The sequence below is a fragment of the Gobius niger genome (assembly GCF_951799975.1).
Source record: "Gobius niger genome assembly, chromosome: 16".
Taxonomy (NCBI): Eukaryota; Metazoa; Chordata; class Actinopteri; order Gobiiformes; family Gobiidae; genus Gobius; species Gobius niger.
Genome location: NC_136867.1, coordinates 434606 through 459573, shown reverse-complemented (window position 1 = coordinate 459573; position 24968 = coordinate 434606). Strand labels below are relative to the sequence as shown.

General features: G+C 49.1%; 1 protein-coding gene across 1 annotated transcript; it reads left to right on the top strand.

The window, feature by feature from the left end:
- The first annotated feature begins 606 nt into the window (after positions 1-606).
- Positions 607-24316, top strand: pole2 (polymerase (DNA directed), epsilon 2). Its single transcript, XM_079572955.1, has 19 exons — positions 607-712; positions 1811-1911; positions 2162-2237; positions 2323-2400; positions 3594-3687; positions 4246-4320; positions 5900-5983; positions 6056-6112; positions 6741-6789; positions 6860-6932; positions 7568-7740; positions 9072-9161; positions 9479-9533; positions 9609-9668; positions 9773-9850; positions 12893-13001; positions 21861-22037; positions 24155-24222; positions 24282-24316. The coding sequence occupies exons 1-19, from the start codon at positions 642-644 to the stop codon at positions 24298-24300; spliced, it is 1587 nt and encodes a 528-aa protein (XP_079429081.1). The 5' UTR covers positions 607-641; the 3' UTR covers positions 24301-24316.
- The last annotated feature ends 652 nt before the right edge of the window (positions 24317-24968 follow it).

The following is a 24968-nucleotide window of genomic DNA, read 5'->3' as shown; positions in this document are numbered from 1 at the left end:
AGAAGTAATTTCAAAATAAAAGCAAAACAGCACAAACAGATAAAGTACTCGTATCGGAAATTGTATTCTTGTATTGCTTCTTGAGAACGAATTTACAAATAGTAACTGAAATTAGTGGATTACGCGTTTTTTTTTATAGATGTCAGTGTTTCATAATAATTTTGGCAAATTTACTAAATCTGTACAATGTATTAATTTGACCTCTGACACCCCCTAGATTTGAACGTCGATCGATGGACGATTTGAGAAATTAGGAGCAAGTAAATAACGTGAGTAATCGAACAAGCGGTCCCCTACACCGATAATGTTTTTTTTTTTATATATAAATATATATATATATATAAATATTTATATATATTTATATATAAATATTTTTTATATATACATTTTATTATATAAATACAATTTTATATATAAATAAATATATATATAAATATGTATTTTTTTCGTTGCTTTACTGACAAGGCATAAGTCTGTTTTGTTTTTTTCAGCAAAAATGTAAAAAACAAAACAAAGCTTTTATTTTTGTGCCGCAGCGCAGCGGAAGTGCCGGCTGACATGCGGAAGTGGCTCTGACATTTAGCGCCAAAGCTTGATCCGCAGTAACAACAGACACAACAGAAAACAGAGCAAAGCGCATCATGGAGGTGGCTCGCACAATCAAGAATAAAGTCTCCTCTGGGTTCAAGATGCGCGGCCTCATTCTCCGACCGTACGTAATAAATCTTTGTTTTGTTTCCTACTGAATGTGTTTCTGTGCAGCTTTACTCAAATGGCACCGACTTGTAAAGTAAAGTTTTTATTTTGTCCCTGTTGTTGTTGTTGTTGTTGTTGTACTTTATAAGATAAGATATGCAATATCCCGTTACTTTAACGTACTTTTACTCAAGTAGAAGTCAAAAAGTGTATAGTGGTCCAAATCATTCCTTAAAGGTACACTGCGTAACATTTTGGACTATACTGTTACCGGCAAATCAAAACCTGCTCCTATTGACCAGCTCAACACAGAAAATGCTATTACTGCAGTGAGTAGTAAAATAATGGATTTGAATGAGAAACTAACCTGTTTAAATCTCAAATTCTACTGCCTGTAGTCACATCTCCATGGAGACGGGCTGGAGACGTACCCAGCCCAGTAAAGAAGGGTCATATCTTAGGAGGGGTGAGCCTCATAAATGTTTGTTTGGACATTTATGAGGTATTTTCCAATGATGACAATATCTGTCATAAAATAAATGCTTGTATTTCAATTTTATGTTTTGGGTAAAATTCTACGCGGTGTGGCTTTAAAGGAACAGGCCACCGTTTTTCCATAGTGAGATATGTTCTTACCTTAGCTTAGACGAGTTCACTTGTACCTGTCTGGTCTCGCGCGTGCCCTCATCACGTACACACGGTGCAGACGGTGTTCGCATTTAGCCTCTCTCCTCTATAGCTCCAAACCAGGTGAAGATAGAAGCCGCCCAGCTCTTCCACGTTTTCCCTATAATTCCCGGATAAAAAGGGAATCTATATTTTTAGGAGTAATAATACTAGGAGTGGTGCGACATCAGTGCAGTAATATCTTCACTTTACTAAAAATGATGTTTCAGTAGTGGCATAAATGATGAGAAACACAATATGACGTCTCTAAATAAGAAGGAGTTCACAGAAAGATGGACGGAGAAGCTCAGTGGTGTGGTCGTGGTCTATTACACTTGTGAACTATAAGTTGTGTGATGGTGTGTGAGTGTATGCTATCCACATGCCATAATGTTGAAGTGAGATGGGGACAGGTAATGCTCTAATGTGACTGTGCCTTGTTCTCCAGGGAAGCCAGCCGGTACCTGGTGGAGGTGCTGGAGTCAGTGAGCGCCTCAGAACTGGACGATGTGATGGAGAGGGTTCTGGACGCGGTGGAAAAGCAGCCGCGTACGTAAACTCCAGTCCTGTGTTCACCAGAAAGTTATCTAGTTAAATACAAGTCAAATAAAGTCTCTTGTAGAAGTGCAATATTAATCACAGTCAAAGTTAAATGACAGTTTCAAGTTGTTTAGTATAATTCAAATCGAATACTTTCTTTTTACGTCCGTCACATTTTGAGTGAATAGTGCGTTGTGATTTGATTCTGAACTCGGTTAGTGACCCGTTTTGCCAGTGTATCTTCTCTCTGCTGTTCCAGTGTCGTCCAGTATGATCGAGCTGTCTGTGCTGGAGAGTGCCGTTCAGGATTGTACTCAGGCGTGTAACGAAGCCATGTGAGTGCTGTCCATGTGTTTGTTTACAGCCAACGTCCACGTAATGATGCTGATGTTACGTATGTATTTTCTTTTTTCCCCGCAGAGACAATGTTTTCAACATCATTGGAGCCTATGACGTACCAAGATATATTTACAGCGTTGAACGGAAGAAGTTTATACCGTAAGCGTTATTATATTGTACTATAAATGACTTCTACTGCGGTTACCCCGTGGTGGCCTGTGAGGACTTTACAGCGTTGAGGATAGATCAGCTGATGACGTGTTCAAAGTGAGAGTTTAGCGCAGCTCACAGCCTCGTTTTGTAAAGTGGCATCTTAAATTCTTTACCTTTTCTTTAGCCTTTTCAAGAGGACCTAATGAAGCTAAGCAAGCAACGTCTGCATGGAGATGTGCTGCTCTCGCTTATACTATGAAGCTGGTTGAACTTGTTCCGGGTTTGTTCCTCTGACTCGTGTCGGCAAACGTAGACATGGAGCTTCTGAATTAGTGCTACCACAAAGCACGTTATCAGTCGGTGAAGTTAACCCTGGGTTTCTCATTCATGTGGAACAGGAGGAGTCGGTGTCAAGAAGCCAAACACACAAACATAGTTCATCTGAATATGAAAATCATCCATGAACTCATGACCAATATATCATTCAGCGCCATGAACCGAGCAGCTCATTCACTACTTGCACATAACCCATAATGCATTGCGCCTTGGGGGGTAGCTACGACCTGGAGGCCTTTGAGTGCGAGTGAAGCTACAGCCAAACAATGATGAAAAACACCTGCTGTGCTCGTAATTGCTCCAAAAATGTAATCCAGAACTACTAAGCTCTGCACACGAAGTTAACAAGAGCTTTTTCCCCAATCGACTTTTCAAAATCAATAGATAAAAAGGTACCGATTTTCTTAAGCCTTGGTTTTGGATATTTGGATGTTTTTTTATTGTATTTGGAAGATTAATATTAGTCTCTTCGATGACAGCTCGCAACGCCATATTGTTTACAGCAGCGAACCCCCCAAGGGCACAATGCATTATGGTATTGTGCAAGTAGCGAATGAAGACAATGTTCACATTTGTTCATCTTTATTACTACTGGAATGCAACATTCGTTATGTGGGCGAGAAATATTCCTTTTTCATGTTGTCATTCACAATCTGCGTCAGCCACACATGTAGGAAAATGTACAACGCGATGCGCCTGCTTTATAAAATGCACCCTTTCAAGGAGCTTCCTCCTCCAACAACCCGCCGTGGGAGTTGAATTTCGGCCCATGACAATGATTTAAAAATCAAATAGTGCATTAGAGATGTATCTACTGGATGTTGTGTTCTATTTTTGTTTCTGACATGTCTTGTAATATTCAGCATCAAAATGACAAGCCACCCCTCCCCCAGCCTGTGTGGACTGGCCCGGGACAAAGCCGAGCTCTTCAGAGAGCGCTACACCATCTTACAACAAGTACGTCCTGCACTGCTCAAGTCCTGACTCGAGCTGGGTACCGTTAAGCCACGCCAGTCAAATTAAAGTATCAAAAGCAGGTACTGAACAAAACTGTTAGATTTAGATCCAAGTTTTGAAGCTGTTGGTCCAGGGACAGCATTAAAGGAAGTCGCTTGGTTGTTTCAGCTCAAATAAAAATGTTTTTTTTTTTTTCAAATTGTTCCCAATTTTTACTCATTTTTGGCCTAATATTGTCTTGTTTGCTCAATTTTAATAACTCATTTCCTTTTTTTGTTTTCTCTTCTTTATTGTTGGTGAACCCATACATTATAAATGTGCAGATCTTCCACACATTATTGTTCTGCTTTCTGGTTCTAGACGACAAATATTTGAGCATAGGTATCGGAAAAAGCATCGTTCAGGAATCAGTATCGTAAACGTTAAAGTTCTGGGATCAGAAAAATAGGAAACGGTACCCAGCCCTGATGCACTCTGAGCCTATTGTGCATGTTTTCCTCTGTGCTCTTAAACGGCAAACTAACTGACCTGACTGATTTCCTCTGAACTCTTGTCCAGCGCACTCACCGACACGAGCTGTTCACTCCTCCGGCCATCGGAGCCGTGGTCGACGAGGGCCAGAACAAGTTTCAGGTACGAGCCTGGGAGGGGACTTTGTTGCGGTCAAAGCCAGTAGTGTAACACTCTGTTCAGTCCCAGTTTGATTTCGTACCTGGGCTACTTGTAAGATTGGATGAGGTGGTACTTGGTGTAAAAAGGTGAGAATCACCGAATCAGAATATTTCTCCTAAACTTGATAAACAGTTTTAAACACATTTTGCCGGAGCTGGGACAACATTGCTGTCTTTGCAGTGAAAACCAATTCTTTGACATCATGCATATTGATGAGGCTGCTTTACCGTCAATGGTGCACATAAACCCTGGCAGCAGATTGATCACACATTTAAAACATTTCAAAATGGTTCTAATGTTTTTGACTTTTAGTTGGTATAGTGTAGATACCAGTTTTGATATTGGTCTAATCAAAAGAGCTATTCACCTTATTCCGGAAGTTTGCGTGGGCGCCACCTTCTCTCCTATTAGTTACAATAGGACTGGAGAAGTCATGATAACATCAGTTACTACACAAAAACTAATCCGATTTTAGGCCGCGCAGAGAAACTGCAGTATTGACTTGTAAACATCTCTGTTTAAATGAACGGGTTTCGCGCTCTACTGGAAGGGTCTGTAACGGACTTTTTCAAGCTCTACATCATGTTATTCTGTCACTCCCTCATTAAAAACATGGCTGAAGTGTTGCCTTGGCACATTCACGTATTTCTGAGTAATCTGTAAAAACTCTGATGGCGGCCATTTTAGGGATAGGTTTGCCTGAGTCCTCCTAGGAACGCCCCCACCTCCTGGAGACGCCTCCGAGCTTTCGTCACCAGCCGAGTAACCAACCACTGCTCCTCAGCAGAACCCCCTCCCCACTGATGCCACAGACAGCGTGTGGAGGGGGCGTGTCTAAAGGCTCAGAGGTTCTTAAAGAGACAGAGGCCTATTTCAAGACATTCACTACAGCCATTTTGAGAGAGACATTTTATACAAGGCAGTTATTCTAATTTACTGCATTTACAGACCAACAGAAGGTTTGTCATCATTGTAGTGGGATATAGACTGGTGCTGTGGGACTGACAAAAGCAGAACACCCCCTCTTTAAAATGCTCGCCATTTGGGCAGTAGTTGCCAAAGCCAGTGCTGTTTTCGTCAACGAAGACAATAACGATGTGATTTCGTTGACCCACCTTTTTTAATGACGATAACGTTACGCTGACGAGCTGAAATAGCTCTTTGGGGATTAAAACATGACAGGACGTTTATGAGTTTACATTAACTAGACAAAAATCTGAGATAGTGGTTCGTCAGATGTTGCGCGGTCAGAAGATTATTATTATTATTGATTACTAAAAGGTTAATACAGCCTGTCAACCTTCATCCCAATTTCCAATACTTATCGAAATCATTAAAAAAAAAATACTAATACTCAATTACTTTTACAATGAAGCAGACTAAAATGTGAAGGGCTGCCAAAAACAACACTGGCCATAGCTGATTATCTATGTGGAAAATGATTGTAAAATGTCCTTTTGGAAGCTGTCCTGCCAGCAGACTGTAGTCTTCCAGCTGTGTTCCAGCTGTGTTCAGTTTTGTTGTTGTCCTCCTTCCTCAGCTGAAAACCATCGAAGCACTTCTGGGCAGCACAGCCAAACTGGGAGAGGTCATCGTCCTGGGGATGATCACACAGCTCAAAGAGGTCAGCGCAGGACTGCTCATATCTTCACTGTCGTTCTGATTTGGTATTTGATCATGTGTTTCTTGTCTAAAGGGTAAATTCTACCTGGAGGATCCCAGTGGGTCAGTGCAGCTGGACATGTCCAAAGCAATATCCTTTTCATGCTGGAACTGTCACGGCTATTCAGCAAAGACCCAGACGAGGAAGAGTCAATGGAAGGATCTGTGTGATGAAAGAAGGAAGTTATTGATTTGTTTGGAAAAATACCTTATCGCAGTTGTCGTTCCTGAGGTGGACCCAGATTCTTTCAAAAAACAGTTTACCATGATTTATTGGCAACAGAATAATCCAAAATGTTGCGCAGCGGGCCTTTAACCAGGAACTCTGTTTGAGATTCAGAAGCTCGATGCCTGGTCTAGGGAGTGGCCAGTACCGTCAGTAATCACATCCAAAAGTTGAAACACTGAAATACAAGACAAAAAGCAACATTTTTGTGAAATTTCTGAAGAAAAGTCTCTCAATCTTAACGTTTTATGAATTTCTTTAACACAAGATTTTTTGGAAGACTAAGGTGCTGAGTTGGAGAAAGTGGATTTATATGGGTACATATCAATACTGTTGATTGGTTTAGTGGTGAAGGTATCAGGCTTGGATTCAATGACAGTGACACACAGGACATGTGGTTGTGGATCATATGCTAAGTTTCTAGAGATTGGAAACAACAGTTCTGATGCATATTTGCATTAAAAAAAGCCTCTGATCCATAACTTCCTCTCACCAGTTTCACAATGGGCTGTACACAGAGTCCAGCTTTGTTCTGGCAGAAGGTAAGTTAGTGACCTGATCTTGATAAATCCTACTCTTTGATTTGTCAAATGACCGTGTGTCTGTCTGAAGGCTGGTATGAAGACGGTGTGTTTCACGTCAACGGTGTGGGCTTTCCCCCAACAGAACCTTCCTCTGCCACAAGGTGAGCCCGTCCATGTCCTTGAAAAGCTGACTCGCATCAAGCTGCGATTCCCAGACCAGGCCAGGGCTGAGTACATTTAGAACAGTGTGGTATAGAAACATTTTTATAGGTACTACTGTTTAGATCCAAGTTTTGTTGCTGTTGGAGCTAAATGATTTTTTCCCCAATTTTTTACAAATGTTTTTCTTATTTTTGCACCAATCTTTTTCATTTTCCGTAATTTGTTTCATTTTCCCTCTAATATTTTATGTTAATAATTTAGTATCAGTATAGTTAAAGTACCGGTATCCAAAGACATGTAACGGTCCCCAATCCCAGACCAGTCAGACCAGTCCCAGACCAGTCCCAGACCAGTCCCAGACCAGTCCCAGTCCTAGACCAGTCCCAGACCAGTCCCAGACCAGTCCCAGACCAGTCCCAGACCAGTCCCAGTCCTAGACCAGTCCCAGACCAGTCCCAGACCAGTCCCAGACCAGTCCCAGACCAGTCCCAGTCCTAGACCAGTCCCAGACCAGTCCCAGACCAGTCCCAGACCAGTCCCAGACCAGTCCCAGTCCCAGACCAGTCCCAGACCAGACTGTGCCGCTCTATGTTGACCCGTCTGCTTTAGCCTGGATGCTTTTTTTCCCTCTCAGGGCGTATTATGGCAACATCAACTTCTTTGGTGGACCCTCGAGCATTTCGGTGAAGGCCTCGGCCAAGTTGAAGCAGCTGGAGGAGGAGAATGAAGACGCCATGTTTGTCATAGTGTCGGATGTGTGGCTGGACAGTGTCGAGGTCATGGAGAAGCTCAACATCATGTTCTCCGGTCAGATATGACAGAACTCACTACCTAAATCATCAATTACTACGCTTTTGGGACCGTTTTAATACTCGTTTTGCCACTAGCTGTTTATCCTTACTAGCCAAAGAAAACAATAGCTCTAAAGTAGAGAAAAATGCCGGTGGCTTAAGTTCATCGTATATCGAAATATGAGGCGCACTTCCCTATAACGTGAGCGTCTTAGTTTGTGATGCAGAGAACGCTTTTACGGGGCCACATTGCTTTTTTTTGCCAGACGGAATTAAAACTGTGGTCCATTTTATATTTCAGGGCATTAAAAGTCATTAAATTCAGTCATTAAACAAAATAAAGGCTTCAAAGTCTTTAAAAAGCATTAAGATTCCAAGTGGCATTGAAAATATGTTTCTTAGCAGATAATTATTCCTTAGAGAGAGAACCTGTTCAATGACATCACTTAACTATTTTTAGCAAACATTTGACAAAATTATAGAAGTAATTCCGTTCACAAATGTTTGTGTCTTATTTGGTTTTGAATATAATATTTCACTCCATTCCTCTGACTGAATGTTTACAAATTTTACAAAAGAAAATATGCAATGATCGTGTATATTTGTGGCCTTAGATATATAGTAATTAGACATTAAAAAGCATTAAATTGGACCTCCTGCCACCTGTTGAAACCCTCAGAAAGCCTAGAAACTGTCAAATGTGGTCCCCATAGCCTGAACCAAACCCTGACCCGTGCTGACCAGTTATTCACTGCACTTCTAAGTATTTGGTATTTCATTTGAAATGTTTGGCCTGTGGTCTGTCTCTGTCTCTTACCCCCACTTAAACCAAGCACAATATCTCCAGCTCAGCTTTACCCAAATCTAGAAGCTTCTTGACTAGAGACTTTACAGACTATTGGCCAGACTAACGCCTCATTTGAAAGCTAAGACCCACAAAACTGTTGTGATTGTGACCTTTTTGTTGCATTGTCACCACATTAAGGGCATTTTTGTCGTGTTTTTGTTTCTTTTTGCTGCTTTCTTCATCTCTTTTTTTCCCCCTCGCTTTTTTGTTGTGTTTTCATCACTTTTTTTAATCTTTTTTGTTGTATTTTCATCCTCAAGCTTTTAGATTTGGGTAAAGCTGAACTGGAGAAAATGTGCTCGGTTCAGGTGGGGGTTAAGAAATGAAACACTTGTTATTTATTTATGTTTTGAACCCTATCCTCAGACGAAGTATAAAATATCCTAGGCTGGACTCCATGTCGTGCATTAAAACTGTATAATGCACGGCTCCTCGTTGTTTCATCCTCACTTATAATCATGTCAAATTGACTAAATGAATCTTAACCTTCGTCCTCCCAGGTTACGCTACAATGCCCCCCACGTGTTTTATATTCTGTGGAAACTTCTCCTCTACTCCCTATGGAAAAACACAGACGAAGTCACTCAAAGGTATCACTCTGTCACTTCTTTCTGTGTGTTTCACAGTCCCTCAGGATCACCGGCATTTTTTGTGATTGTTGCTAAAATGCCTGATATCGTGGGCCATTCTTCCAAAAGTTGCAATGATATAAGAAGTAAAATGGATTTGATTTTACTTTTGCTTGATGTTGCGTTAATAGTTGCGACATGGTGAAATCCTTGAGGGACTGATATTACATTTCCTAATGGAGACATGAGTCCATCTCTATCAGGAAACATATAGTGTAGTGAACAACCGCGTTAGTCTGGAGACTCTGATGTGCTACATTCATCTTACTTTTTCCCAGAATCCCTAAAGGCTCTGGCTGATGCCATCTGCTCGTATCCCAGCATTCACAGTGGGTAGGTGTTGAGCGCAGTCCCACCTCCTGATGGCCTGACCCGGGCGTTGACTGGACTTGTTTTTGTGACCTGTAGGAGCCGCTTTGTGTTCGTCCCTGGCCCTGAAGACCCTGGTCCTGGGAGCATCTTACCCAGGTAAACTCAGTGGATTAGTGCAAACATGAGCTCTTTGAGGAGTACTTTGGTAGAATGTTCTTGATACCTTTTCCTGTGTTGAAATGAGAGTGTGTTCCCCACAGACCTCCCCTGGCTGATCACATCACTGAGGAGTTCAGAGAGAGAGTGCCTTTCTCCGTGTTCACAACCAACCCCTGCAGGTCAGACCCGGCGCCTGCTGCCTGATATTTCTGTTTTAGGAACGCCATTGCTCATAATCAAACCCTCCATTTCAGTGGTGGAAAGTAACGAAGTAAGAGGCTTTAGAGCAGTGTCTATACTTTTAACTCCCCTTTAACCTGATCACAACCAGCCAAATGTGGGACATGAAGTGTTGTTAAGAGGGACAAAGCAGCACAATGAGGGAGAATGTTTAAAAAGACGTTATTTTAACACTCGTGTAGCGGCCAGGATTTGCCCTGTGCAAAGTTCCGCTCTGGCTACAGTAATTAGGCGTCTTGGACGCGTGTCTTCCAAACAAATCGTCGTAAATACAGTCTTTTCAAAGGTTTATTTGCATACCTCACAGCCATCAACAAGTATACAGATTTCCGACTCCATAGACACGGTCAAAAAGATGTTTGCCTCCATACTGCAACACCTGAATGCGCCTTCCTCGCCCCTTATATAGGGCAGGTAATTATGTAAACACACACACAGCGCCACACGGTGGCAGGAGGCTCAAACGTGGCTGAAATGGCTCCAACACACCGGCCCCTTAATTGCTGAAGCCAGATGCGAAAGCAATTACCAATACAAATACACAACATAAAATGGAGCCATGACAAATACATTTCATACATTTACATTTTCAACAACAGTTTACTTTATACAGACATTAAAATCAATCCAAATACCAAAATCATGCCAGAAGTCAATTTTGAGATTAGCGTAGTTTGCATCCTGGTTAATTTAGTTCAGAAAATACATTTCCATCTCCTTCTTTTGAAGGTTTTGTATTGCTTTATTTGGACTAGTTTGTGGCTCTGTCCAACAAGCAAGAACATAGAACAGGTCAACATGGCAACGGTACAGATTTCAGAGTTCCTTGAGCAACCTTTCACACATGTGGGCTCTACAGGAGTTTGTGCGAACATCATAGCTACCAACACCAACATTTTCTCTGCATTGAAACAGTCCTTGTTCACGATGTTCTTTTCTGGCTCCTTATCCTTGAGAGAGCCAGCAGCAACCACCTCAGCAGTAGATTGGTCGACCAGTGATCCATTTTCCCAGTCCAGTTTGACCAGAGTGTCCTTCTGATCAACATCAGGAAGTGAAGGTTGCAATTCTGTGGAGTTACCGGCCCCTGTATCGTCACAGGCAACACACTGTGGAACAAATATCTCCGGCCCGTCCCAGTCCACCTCATCAAAGCCATCACTGGCCCCTGTGTCTTCAGAGACAGCCATTAGAGGGACAAAGATAGCTGGCCCCTCCCAATCCACTTCATATTCTTCAAACAGAAAGTGTGCATTTTTTGCAGTGTTCAATTTTACAGTGCACTCTCTGTCCCGTTCACAAAACTCATACATTTTTCGCTTCCGCGATCAAACTCAAAGTTGCGCACCAGGTGGATGATCTACCTTTCGTGTAGTCTCCAAATGCTGGCGTTGCAGGCTTCCACTGCGGGCCGCTCCCTCGTGCTCCACGCAGCCACGCTGCAATGGATAAAGCTCCCGCGCCAAGCCGGTCCCGCGCCAGTCGCCACCACTGCTGCTGGTAGAGGACACGCATGCAGTTCCCTTCCTTTATCTTCCTCCTCCCGCCAACAGTCCGCCGGTTCGCCGTAGACCTCGCGACGATCACCGCTACGGTAGTTGGTGGGTCCTCTCCGCTCCAGGAAACCGCGCTATGCCACTCACAGCCGGCGCAAGCTCTGTACGCCCGGTGCCCGAGGCGATCTTTTTGACAAATGTAGCGGCCAGGATTTGCCCTGTGCAAAGTTCCGCTCTGGCTACAGTAATTAGGCGTCTTGGACGCGTGTCTTCCAAACAAATCGTCGTAAATACAGTCTTTTCAAAGGTTTATTTGCATACCTCACAGCCATCAACAAGTATACAGATTTCCGACTCCATAGACACGGTCAAAAAGATGTATGCCTCCATACTGCAACACCTGAATGCGCCTTCCTCGCCCCTTATATAGGGCAGGTAATTATGTAAACACACACACAGCGCCACACGGTGGCAGGAGGCTCAAACGTGGCTGAAATGGCTCCAACAACTCGTATTGGAAAAACAACATCATATTTATTATTATTATTATTTTTACATTTAACCTATTTTAAGCACACAAGTTATTTAAATAATATTGCTTTTTGCGTTATGTTCTAAGCCAGAGGTCACCAACCCTATGCCCTTTGTGTCACCCCCAGTAGCCCGTGAGACTTGAGATTAAAAACATTTCTTGCATCAGTTTGTGTTCTCGAGACTCAGTATTATCATGTCATAATTTGGTATATAATATGTTAATACTCTATATATAAACAGTTTAACTCGAAGTCTTGGGGACATTGTTTATAACGGGCAGCCCATAAACAACTTAATGCTCTTGAAGCAGCCCTAGGCTCTAAAAAGTTCTTTGAACTATAGCTAAGCTAACGGATCTAACTGTTCAGACCTGTCTCTGTAGCAGCTCCTGTCTCTGCAGAGAACTGTTCTACTTTACACTAAGGCCACCCACATCAGTGATCCACAGTCCAGGCACTTATTATGTTAGTATAACACGCAGTGTGAGTGTTTCTCATGCGAGTGCAGACTGCACAGGAGAGAGACGGGCTTTAGAGTAGGAAATCCAATCCGTACAATGGGGGACATCTGGTCACCCTAACTTCACTACATCACCGCTAAAACATTACAGTAAAGTGCTGTAGTCTGCCCTGGGGTACGCTCATGGAGGTGAGGCTGTCAATCTGCCCCATCAGCCCCTACCACCATTGTTGAAGTGAGAAAGAGTCCTTGTAGATACAAACTGGCTTTAGCAGACGGATCTGGCAACCCTGAGCCATCTTTGTTTTCTGATGGCTCAAAACATGTACACATTTCGCGGTGGGCAATGCACGGGTACAGTGGGGCAAAAAAGGATTTGGTCAGTTCCCCAAAGACTTACTGTTAGATTTCGGCCAAATACTTTTTTGCCCCACTGTATTTGTGGACAAAGTGGATGTTAACATGAAGAGCCTGTCTGAATGTTCTGCACAGGATTCAGTACTGCAGTCAGGAGATGGTGATCATGAGAGAGGACATGGTCAATAAGATGTGCCGGAACTGTGTACGGCTGCCCAACAACAACCTGGACATCCCCAACCATGTACGTCCACACGCAGCCTTCCTGAGACTCGCCCCTCTGACCCTCTGACCCTCTGACCCTCTGACCCTCTGACCCTCTGTCCCTCTGTCCCTCTGTCCCTCTGACCCTCTGACGCTCTGTCCCTCTGTCCCTCTGACCCTCTGACCCTCTGACCCTCTGACGCTCTGACGCTCTGACCCTCTGACCCTCTGTCCCTCTGACCCTCTGCAGTTTGTGAAGAGCGCTCTGTCCCTCTGACCCTCTGACCCTCTGACCCTCTGTCCCTCTGCAGTTTGTGAAGAGCGCTCTGTCCCTCTGACGCTCTGTCCCTCTGTCCCTCTGCAGTTTGTGAAGAGCGCTCTGTCCCTCTGACCCTCTGACCCTCTGTCCCTCTGTCCCTCTGCAGTTTGTGAAGAGCGCTCTGACCCTCTGACCCTCTGTCCCTCTGACGCTCTGACCCTCTGACCCTCTGTCCCTCTGTCCCTCTGCAGTTTGTGAAGAGCGCTCTGACCCTCTGACCCTCTGACGCTCTGTCCCTCTGTCCCTCTGCAGTTTGTGAAGAGCGCTCTGTCCCTCTGACCCTCTGACCCTCTGACGCTCTGACCCTCTGTCCCTCTGTCCCTCTGCAGTTTGTGAAGAGCGCTCTGTCCCTCTGACCCTCTGTCCCTCTGTCCCTCTGCAGTTTGTGAAGAGCGCTCTGACCCTCTGACCCTCTGACCCTCTGTCCCTCTGTCCCTCTGCAGTTTGTGAAGAGCGCTCTGTCCCTCTGACCCTCTGTCCCTCTGACCCTCTGACCCTCTGTCCCTCTGTCCCTCTGCAGTTTGTGAAGAGCGCTCTGTCCCTCTGACCCTCTGTCCCTCTGTCCCTCTGACGCTCTGACCCTCTGTCCCTCTGACGCTCTGACCCTCTGACCCTCTGTCCCTCTGCAGTTTGTGAAGAGCGCTCTGTCCCTCTGACCCTCTGTCCCTCTGACGCTCTGACCCTCTGACCCTCTGTCCCTCTGACGCTCTGACCCTCTGTCCCTCTGACGCTCTGACCCTCTGACCCTCTGTCCCTCTGTCCCTCTGCAGTTTGTGAAGAGCGCTCTGTCCCTCTGACCCTCTGACGCTCTGACCCTCTGTCCCTCTGACGCTCTGACCCTCTGACCCTCTGTCCCTCTGTCCCTCTGCAGTTTGTGAAGAGCGCTCTGACCCTCTGACCCTCTGTCCCTCTGACGCTCTGACCCTCTGTCCCTCTGACGCTCTGACCCTCTGACCCTCTGTCCCTCTGTCCCTCTGCAGTTTGTGAAGAGCGCTCTGTCCCTCTGACCCTCTGTCCCTCTGACCCTCTGTCCCTCTGTCCCTCTGCAGTTTGTGAAGAGCGCTCTGACCCTCTGACCCTCTGACCCTCTGTCCCTCTGCAGTTTGTGAAGAGCGCTCTGTCCCTCTGACCCTCTGTCCCTCTGACCCTCTGTCCCTCTGTCCCTCTGCAGTTTGTGAAGAGCGCTCTGACCCTCTGACCCTCTGACCCTCTGTCCCTCTGACCCTCTGTCCCTCTGTCCCTCTGCAGTTTGTGAAGAGCGCTCTGACCCTCTGTCCCTCTGACGCTCTGACCCTCTGACCCTCTGTCCCTCTGACGCTCTGACCCTCTGTCCCTCTGACGCTCTGACCCTCTGACCCTCTGTCCCTCTGTCCCTCTGCAGTTTGTGAAGAGCGCTCTGTCCCTCTGACCCTCTGACGCTCTGACCCTCTGTCCCTCTGACGCTCTGACCCTCTGACCCTCTGTCCCTCTGTCCCTCTGCAGTTTGTGAAGAGCGCTCTGTCCCTCTGACCCTCTGACCCTCTGTCCCTCTGTCCCTCTGCAGTTTGTGAAGAGCGCTCTGACCCTCTGACCCTCTGTCCCTCTGACGCTCTGACCCTCTGTCCCTCTGACGCTCTGACCCTCTGACCCTCTGTCCCTCTGTCCCTCTGCAGTTTGTGAAGAGCGCTCTGTCCCTCTGACCCTCTGTCCCTCTGACCCTCTGTCCCTCTGTCCCTCTGCAGTTTGTGAAGAGCGCTCTGACCCTCTGTCCCTCTGACGCTCTGACCCTCTGACCCTCTGTCCCTCTGTCCCTCTGCAGTTTGTGAAGAGCGCTCTGTCCCTCTGACCCTCTGACCCTCTGACCCTCTGACCCTCTGTCCCTCTGCAGTTTGTGAAGAGCGCTCTGTCCCTCTGACCCTCTGACCCTCTGACCCTCTGACCCTCTGACCCTCTGTCCCTCTGCAGTTTGTGAAGAGCGCTCTGTCCCTCTGACCCTCTGACCCTCTGACCCTCTGACCCTCTGACCCTCTGACCCTCTGTCCCTCTGCAGTTTGTGAAGAGCGCTCTGTCCCTCTGACCCTCTGTCCCTCTGACCCTCTGACCCTCTGACCCTCTGTCCCTCTGCAGTTTGTGAAGAGCGCTCTGTCCCTCTGACCCTCTGTCCCTCTGACCCTCTGACCCTCTGACCCTCTGACCCTCTGTCCCTCTGCAGTTTGTGAAGAGCGCTCTGACCCTCTGACCCTCTGTCCCTCTGACCCTCTGACCCTCTGACCCTCTGTCCCTCTGTCCCTCTGCAGTTTGTGAAGAGCGCTCTGACCCTCTGACCCTCTGACGCTCTGACCCTCTGACCCTCTGACCCTCTGACCCTCTGTCCCTCTGCAGTTTGTGAAGAGCGCTCTGACCCTCTGACCCTCTGTCCCTCTGACCCTCTGACCCTCTGTCCCTCTGCAGTTTGTGAAGAGCGCTCTGTCCCTCTGACCCTCTGTCCCTCTGACCCTCTGACCCTCTGACCCTCTGACCCTCTGTCCCTCTGCAGTTTGTGAAGAGCGCTCTGACCCTCTGACCCTCTGTCCCTCTGACCCTCTGACCCTCTGACCCTCTGTCCCTCTGTCCCTCTGCAGTTTGTGAAGAGCGCTCTGACCCTCTGACCCTCTGACCCTCTGACGCTCTGACCCTCTGTCCCTCTGACCCTCTGACCCTCTGTCCCTCTGCAGTTTGTGAAGAGCGCTCTGTCCCTCTGACCCTCTGACCCTCTGACCCTCTGACGCTCTGACGCTCTGACCCTCTGACCCTCTGACCCTCTGACGCTCTGACCCTCTGTCCCTCTGACCCTCTGACCCTCTGACCCTCTGACCCTCTGACCCTCTGACGCTCTGACCCTCTGTCCCTCTGACCCTCTGTCCCTCTGTCCCTCTGCAGTTTGTGAAGAGCGCTCTGACCCTCTGACCCTCTGACCCTCTGACGCTCTGACCCTCTGTCCCTCTGACCCTCTGACCCTCTGACCCTCTGACCCTCTGACGCTCTGACCCTCTGTCCCTCTGACCCTCTGACCCTCTGACCCTCTGACCCTCTGTCCCTCTGTCCCTCTGTCCCTCTGACCCTCTGACGCTCTGACCCTCTGACCCTCTGACCCTCTGACCCTCTGACCCTCTGTCCCTCTGTCCCTCTGTCCCTCTGACCCTCTGACGCTCTGTCCCTCTGTCCCTCTGACCCTCTGACCCTCTGACCCTCTGACGCTCTGACGCTCTGACCCTCTGTCCCTCTGTCCCTCTGCAGTTTGTGAAGAGCGCTCTGTCCCTCTGACCCTCTGACCCTCTGTCCCTCTGCAGTTTGTGAAGAGCGCTCTGTCCCTCTGACGCTCTGTCCCTCTGTCCCTCTGCAGTTTGTGAAGAGCGCTCTGTCCCTCTGACGCTCTGACCCTCTGACCCTCTGTCCCTCTGTCCCTCTGCAGTTTGTGAAGAGCGCTCTGACCCTCTGACCCTCTGTCCCTCTGACGCTCTGACCCTCTGACCCTCTGTCCCTCTGTCCCTCTGCAGTTTGTGAAGAGCGCTCTGACCCTCTGACCCTCTGACTCTCTGACGCTCTGTCCCTCTGTCCCTCTGCAGTTTGTGAAGAGCGCTCTGTCCCTCTGACCCTCTGACCCTCTGACGCTCTGACCCTCTGTCCCTCTGTCCCTCTGCAGTTTGTGAAGAGCGCTCTGTCCCTCTGACCCTCTGACCCTCTGTCCCTCTGTCCCTCTGCAGTTTGTGAAGAGCGCTCTGACCCTCTGACCCTCTGTCCCTCTGACGCTCTGACCCTCTGTCCCTCTGTCCCTCTGCAGTTTGTGAAGAGCGCTCTGACCCTCTGACCCTCTGTCCCTCTGACGCTCTGACCCTCTGACGCTCTGACCCTCTGACCCTCTGTCCCTCTGTCCCTCTGCAGTTTGTGAAGAGCGCTCTGTCCCTCTGACCCTCTGTCCCTCTGACCCTCTGACCCTCTGTCCCTCTGTCCCTCTGCAGTTTGTGAAGAGCGCTCTGTCCCTCTGACCCTCTGTCCCTCTGTCCCTCTGCAGTTTGTGAAGAGCGCTCTGACCCTCTGACCCTCTGTCCCTCTGACGCTCTGACCCTCTGTCCCTCTGACGCTCTGACCCTCTGACCCTCTGTCCCTCTGTCCCTCTGCAGTTTGTGAAGAGCGCTCTGTCCCTCTGACCCTCTGTCCCTCTGACCCTCTGTCCCTCTGTCCCTCTGCAGTTTGTGAAGAGCGCTCTGACCCTCTGACCCTCTGTCCCTCTGACGCTCTGACCCTCTGACCCTCTGTCCCTCTGTCCCTCTGCAGTTTGTGAAGAGCGCTCTGTCCCTCTGACCCTCTGACCCTCTGACCCTCTGTCCCTCTGCAGTTTGTGAAGAGCGCTCTGTCCCTCTGACCCTCTGTCCCTCTGACCCTCTGACCCTCTGACCCTCTGTCCCTCTGCAGTTTGTGAAGAGCGCTCTGACCCTCTGACCCTCTGTCCCTCTGACCCTCTGACCCTCTGACCCTCTGTCCCTCTGTCCCTCTGCAGTTTGTGAAGAGCGCTCTGACCCTCTGACCCTCTGACCCTCTGACCCTCTGACCCTCTGACCCTCTGACCCTCTGTCCCTCTGCAGTTTGTGAAGAGCGCTCTGACCCTCTGACCCTCTGTCCCTCTGACCCTCTGACCCTCTGTCCCTCTGCAGTTTGTGAAGAGCGCTCTGACCCTCTGACCCTCTGACCCTCTGACGCTCTGACCCTCTGTCCCTCTGACCCTCTGACCCTCTGTCCCTCTGCAGTTTGTGAAGAGCGCTCTGTCCCTCTGACCCTCTGACCCTCTGACCCTCTGACGCTCTGACGCTCTGACCCTCTGACCCTCTGACCCTCTGACGCTCTGACCCTCTGTCCCTCTGACCCTCTGACCCTCTGACCCTCTGACCCTCTGACCCTCTGACCCTCTGACCCTCTGTCCCTCTGACCCTCTGTCCCTCTGTCCCTCTGCAGTTTGTGAAGAGCGCTCTGACCCTCTGACCCTCTGACGCTCTGACCCTCTGTCCCTCTGACCCTCTGACCCTCTGACCCTCTGACCCTCTGACGCTCTGACCCTCTGTCCCTCTGACCCTCTGACCCTCTGACCCTCTGACCCTCTGTCCCTCTGTCCCTCTGTCCCTCTGACCCTCTGACCCTCTGACCCTCTGACCCTCTGACCCTCTGTCCCTCTGTCCCTCTGTCCCTCTGACCCTCTGACGCTCTGTCCCTCTGACCCTCTGACCCTCTGACCCTCTGACCCTCTGACGCTCTGACCCTCTGACCCTCTGTCCCTCTGTCCCTCTGCAGTTTGTGAAGAGCGCTCTGTCCCTCTGACCCTCTGACCCTCTGACCCTCTGTCCCTCTGCAGTTTGTGAAGAGCGCTCTGTCCCTCTGACGCTCTGTCCCTCTGTCCCTCTGCAGTTTGTGAAGAGCGCTCTGTCCCTCTGACGCTCTGACCCTCTGACCCTCTGTCCCTCTGTCCCTCTGCAGTTTGTGAAGAGCGCTCTGACCCTCTGACCCTCTGTCCCTCTGACGCTCTGACCCTCTGACCCTCTGTCCCTCTGTCCCTCTGCAGTTTGTGAAGAGCGCTCTGACCCTCTGACCCTCTGACTCTCTGACGCTCTGTCCCTCTGTCCCTCTGCAGTTTGTGAAGAGCGCTCTGTCCCTCTGACCCTCTGACCCTCTGACGCTCTGACCCTCTGTCCCTCTGTCCCTCTGCAGTTTGTGAAGAGCGCTCTGTCCCTCTGACCCTCTGACCCTCTGTCCCTCTGCAGTTTGTGAAGAGCGCTCTGACCCTCTGACCCTCTGTCCCTCTGACGCTCTGACCCTCTGTCCCTCTGTCCCTCTGCAGTTTGTGAAGAGCGCTCTGACCCTCTGACCCTCTGTCCCTCTGACGCTCTGACCCTCTGACGCTCTGACCCTCTGACCCTCTGTCCCTCTGTCCCTCTGCAGTTTGTGAAGAGCGCTCTGTCCCTCTGACCCTCTGTCCCTCTGACCCTCTGACCCTCTGTCCCTCTGTCCCTCTGCAGTTTGTGAAGAGCGCTCTGTCCCTCTGACCCTCTGTCCCTCTGTCCCTCTGCAGTTTGTGAAGAGCGCTCTGACCCTCTGACCCTCTGTCCCTCTGACGCTCTGACCCTCTGTCCCTCTGACGCTCTGACCCTCTGACCCTCTGTCCCTCTGCAGTTTGTGAAGAGCGCTCTGTCCCTCTGACCCTCTGTCCCTCTGACCCTCTGTCCCTCTGTCCCTCTGCAGTTTGTGAAGAGCGCTCTGACCCTCTGACCCTCTGTCCCTCTGACGCTCTGACCCTCTGACCCTCTGTCCCTCTGTCCCTCTGCAGTTTGTGAAGAGCGCTCTGTCCCTCTGACCCTCTGACCCTCTGACCCTCTGTCCCTCTGCAGTTTGTGAAGAGCGCTCTGTCCCTCTGACCCTCTGTCCCTCTGACCCTCTGACCCTCTGACCCTCTGACCCTCTGTCCCTCTGCAGTTTGTGAAGAGCGCTCTGACCCTCTGACCCTCTGTCCCTCTGACCCTCTGACCCTCTGACCCTCTGTCCCTCTGCAGTTTGTGAAGAGCGCTCTGACCCTCTGACCCTCTGACCCTCTGACCCTCTGACCCTCTGTCCCTCTGCAGTTTGTGAAGAGCGCTCTGACCCTCTGACCCTCTGTCCCTCTGACCCTCTGACCCTCTGACCCTCTGTCCCTCTGCAGTTTGTGAAGAGCGCTCTGACCCTCTGACCCTCTGACCCTCTGACGCTCTGACCCTCTGTCCCTCTGACCCTCTGACCCTCTGTCCCTCTGCAGTTTGTGAAGAGCGCTCTGTCCCTCTGACCCTCTGACCCTCTGACCCTCTGACCCTCTGCAGTTTGTGAAGAGCGCTCTGTCCCTCTGACCCTCTGACCCTCTGACCCTCTGTCCCTCTGCAGTTTGTGAAGAGCGCTCTGACCCTCTGACCCTCTGTCCCTCTGACCCTCTGACCCTCTGACCCTCTGTCCCTCTGTCCCTCTGCAGTTTGTGAAGAGCGCTCTGACCCTCTGACCCTCTGACCCTCTGTCCCTCTGTCCCTCTGCAGTTTGTGAAGAGCGCTCTGACCCTCTGACCCTCTGACCCTCTGTCCCTCTGACCCTCTGACCCTCTGACCCTCTGTCCCTCTGCAGTTTGTGAAGAGCGCTCTGACCCTCTGACCCTCTGACGCTCTGACCCTCTGTCCCTCTGACCCTCTGACCCTCTGTCCCTCTGCAGTTTGTGAAGAGCGCTCTGTCCCTCTGACCCTCTGACCCTCTGACCCTCTGTCCCTCTGCAGTTTGTGAAGAGCGCTCTGTCCCTCTGACCCTCTGACCCTCTGACGCTCTGACCCTCTGTCCCTCTGACCCTCTGACCCTCTGACCCTCTGACCCTCTGACCCTCTGACGCTCTGACCCTCTGTCCCTCTGACCCTCTGACCCTCTGTCCCTCTGCAGTTTGTGAAGAGCGCTCTGTCCCTCTGACGCTCTGACGCTCTGACCCTCTGTCCCTCTGACCCTCTGACCCTCTGTCCCTCTGACCCTCTGACCCTCTGTCCCTCTGTCCCTCTGCAGTTTGTGAAGAGCGCTCTGACCCTCTGACCCTCTGACCCTCTGACGCTCTGACCCTCTGTCCCTCTGTCCCTCTGACCCTCTGACCCTCTGTCCCTCTGTCCCTCTGCAGTTTGTGAAGAGCGCTCTGACCCTCTGACCCTCTGACTCTCTGACGCTCTGACCCTCTGTCCCTCTGACCCTCTGACCCTCTGACCCTCTGACGCTCTGACCCTCTGTCCCTCTGTCCCTCTGACCCTCTGACCCTCTGACCCTCTGACGCTCTGACCCTCTGACCCTCTGACCCTCTGACGCTCTGACCCTCTGTCCCTCTGACCCTCTGACCCTCTGACCCTCTGACGCTCTGACCCTCTGTCCCTCTGACCCTCTGACCCTCTGTCCCTCTGCAGTTTGTGAAGAGCGCTCTGTCCCTCTGACGCTCTGACGCTCTGACCCTCTGTCCCTCTGACCCTCTGACCCTCTGTCCCTCTGACCCTCTGACCCTCTGTCCCTCTGTCCCTCTGCAGTTTGTGAAGAGCGCTCTGACCCTCTGACCCTCTGACCCTCTGACGCTCTGACCCTCTGTCCCTCTGTCCCTCTGACCCTCTGACCCTCTGTCCCTCTGTCCCTCTGCAGTTTGTGAAGAGCGCTCTGACCCTCTGACCCTCTGACTCTCTGACGCTCTGACCCTCTGTCCCTCTGACCCTCTGACCCTCTGACCCTCTGACGCTCTGACCCTCTGTCCCTCTGTCCCTCTGACCCTCTGACCCTCTGACCCTCTGACGCTCTGACCCTCTGACCCTCTGACCCTCTGACGCTCTGACCCTCTGTCCCTCTGACCTTCTGACCCTCTGACCCTCTGACCCTCTGACCCTCTGACCCTCTGACGCTCTGACCCTCTGTCCCTCTGACCCTCTGTCCCTCTGTCCCTCTGCAGTTTGTGAAGAGCGCTCTGACCCTCTGACCCTCTGACCCTCTGACGCTCTGACCCTCTGTCCCTCTGACCCTCTGACCCTCTGTCCCTCTGTCCCTCTGCAGTTTGTGAAGAGCGCTCTGTCCCAGGCCCACCTCGCCCCCCTGCCGCTGTACGTCAGCCCCGTGTTCTGGGCGTACGACTACGCCCTGCGCCTGTATCCCGTCCCAGATGTCATCGTGTTCGCCGATAAATACGACCCGTTCAGTATCACCAACACAGACTGTCTCTGCATCAACCCGGTGAGGCTCCACCACCGCCCTCGACCACCGCCCTCGACCACCGCCCTCTCCGGAGTCACAGGGATTAAAAATACCAACAAACAAAAGCAAATTCTTATCTATTTGCTGCTTCTGAATCCTGGTGAATGTGGAGAAGACACAGTGTGGGGTTAGGGTTATGAACCGAGGCCTCCTGAGAGGTGTGTCAGTTAGAATGATGTTCTCGTTTATTAAAAATGCAGCCCAAGAATGGTCAGAATGAAGCTCCACAGTCCCTCCCAGTGGTTTCACATTTCTCTGATGGACAGGGTCGGAAATGAGCTGTTTTTATCCGTCATTATTCCATCATTTTTTTTAAGGCGTTTATTTCATAGCATCGTCCTCTCGTCATTTTTTTGTCATATTTCACTTAAACAAATGCAAATTGGAGCTTATTATTTGCATTTTCTCAATTGCGACTGAATGTTTAAGAAACACAGCGGTTCACATGGTGCGTCTGCTCCACATGCCGCTCTGGCCTTACCTCTGTGTACCACGTTGCTTCCTCTCTTTTCTTTGTGTCCTTCGCTTATTTATCCAAATCCATGCACTGTCAGCTGTGATGTGAGCGTGCATCATGAACCATCACGGCAGTAAAGGCTGTTTAGTCAGCGATATGCACAGCCAAACCAGGCTGACGGAGCTGCTTCAGAGAGAGCCCAGAGGCCACGCTCAGATAGAGCAGGGCTGGGCTTGGACTGTCATTACCGCGCCATTTTCAAATTCAGAATGACAATTTTAGGTTGTAACCTTTGGTCTGCTGCCAGAGGGTTCAAAAATCAACAGTCCAGACTAGACCTGCGTGGGAATGGATTTTCAATCCCACCCGCTCCAGACGCCCTCCTGTTGGCTCCCGTGGAACTCTCCTCCCCTGACCGCCCGAGAGATTCCCACGGGTCTTTTATCCAGAGCAGCCAGTGAAGGTGCGTCTTTAGTCCAGACCCCTCCCTTGTGCCGAGAGTGAAAAATAGTAGTCATCATCTCAATAGACTTTTCTAAATAAATATTAAAGCTGCACTACCTGTATTGCTCCGTTATCAAACCGTGAAAGTTGAGTCAAACCTCTGAGCTGTTTCCTAAACTCGATTCTTGCCCTCACAGCCCATCCTGCTTGACCATTGAGTTAACTAGAAGCTCGTGCAGAAGCACGCGACCAGGCGGACCGCCTAACTTAACTTATACTTTATTCATCTCTGTAGAGAAATCTCTTGATAGAACATCGTTCTCTGCATTTGACCCATCCTCAATGTCGCTGGCCGACCTGTAGGAGCAGTGAGCTCCAGGATGGGCGGTGCTCGGGGACCCATCTCCATGATGTGGAGCCAGGCTGGTAGTCAGAAACACCTGGCTGGAGGATTAACCTATTGCACATGTTTTTACCACTAACCTTCGCAGACACGGGGAGAACATGCAAACTCCAAACAGAAAGGCCCCGTCCAGGTGGAATCAAACCTGGGACCTTCGAGCTGTGAGGCACGAGCACTAACCGCTGCGCCACCGTGCTAATTTAGCTGCTGAATTCATGGAATTCCTTGTCCTGGAGGAAAATGCGCTCTGTTTTTACAGATACAACAGCAAATATGGTGCTTTTCAGTCACAAATGTCACATTTACAAAATGGATCTATGGTGCAAAAAGAAGTTTATTGTACAACAAGAAAATAAGACCAGACAGGTACACGGAGCTGTCCACTGTAGCACTTTGAGATTTGGTGTCAAATGTAAAGTGCATTACAAATAAACTGTGTTATTATTATTATTATTTTTACACATCAACTGGTCTTAGCTCAGGTAAGAACACATCTCAGTATGGAGAAACGGTGGCCTGTTCCTTTAAGAACAATAGCTAATCAGCTATGTGTTATGTAATTGACATAAAAGATGAAGTGCACTTTGCCATACTTTCAAGGATGTGGTATTGTAAAATACCCATGATGCGTTAGCACCTCGTTCCTTGCTGTTTAGTTTTTTTGCCTGGTCTCTGGAGGGTTTGAAAGGGATTTTTACTTCCTGAACCAGAGCCTGTTTTGTGGCTGAGGCTGTGGAGCTCCATAGCGGCACATTATGAAGGTTATTTTTTGACCTTGTGTTTGCTTCACAGGGTTCATTCCCAAGAAGTGGCTTCACGTTTAAAGTGTACTATCCCTCCAGCAAAACAGTGGAAGACAGGTATGAGATATCATGAAAACATTCAGTAACAACACACTAACATCTGTTTGTCTTTCCAGCAAACTCCAAGGACTATAAACTTTGATATGACTGTGTTTTAAATCAGTTTTGTAAAATGTATGTTAATAAATGTTTATTGTTTGTGTAGCCGTTATTGTCGTTATTGCAGTGTGAGTGTATGTGTATACAAGTGTCAAAAGTTATACCCTGCTGATTTCCTGGCTGATTTTTGGCTATTTTTCAGAATATGAATGATAAAGGATTTTCACTCACAGTTAGTGGTTGTGCAAAGACATTTATGGTCAAACAACTGAGTTCACGTTTTTTTAAAAATCATTATAAATAAAAGAGAAACTCCCAAAATGACCCGGTTGATCGGTTTAGTCCTGGTTTATCCCTGGTTTATCCCTGGCTTAGTTCCATCACAGAGCACTAGGTTGAGTGTGATCTAAAGTCCTGTGCTTTGGCTCCCTCTTGTGGCCACAGTGCAGTTGACAGAAGAAAAAGCTATGGAAACTAACAAGTGCCCATGTCCTAAACGGATGATCTCCTTCCGACACATAGGCCATTGGCCTTTGTTCCAGGAAATCAGAAATATAATTTCTTTGCATATTTATATATATTTATATATATATATATATATTTATGCATATATTTATATCCATATTCATATTCATATATTTGCATATTCCCTAACCCTAACAGGGGGTCAGGGCCGTGCTGCAGAGGGAGTTTTCTGTTGCCCT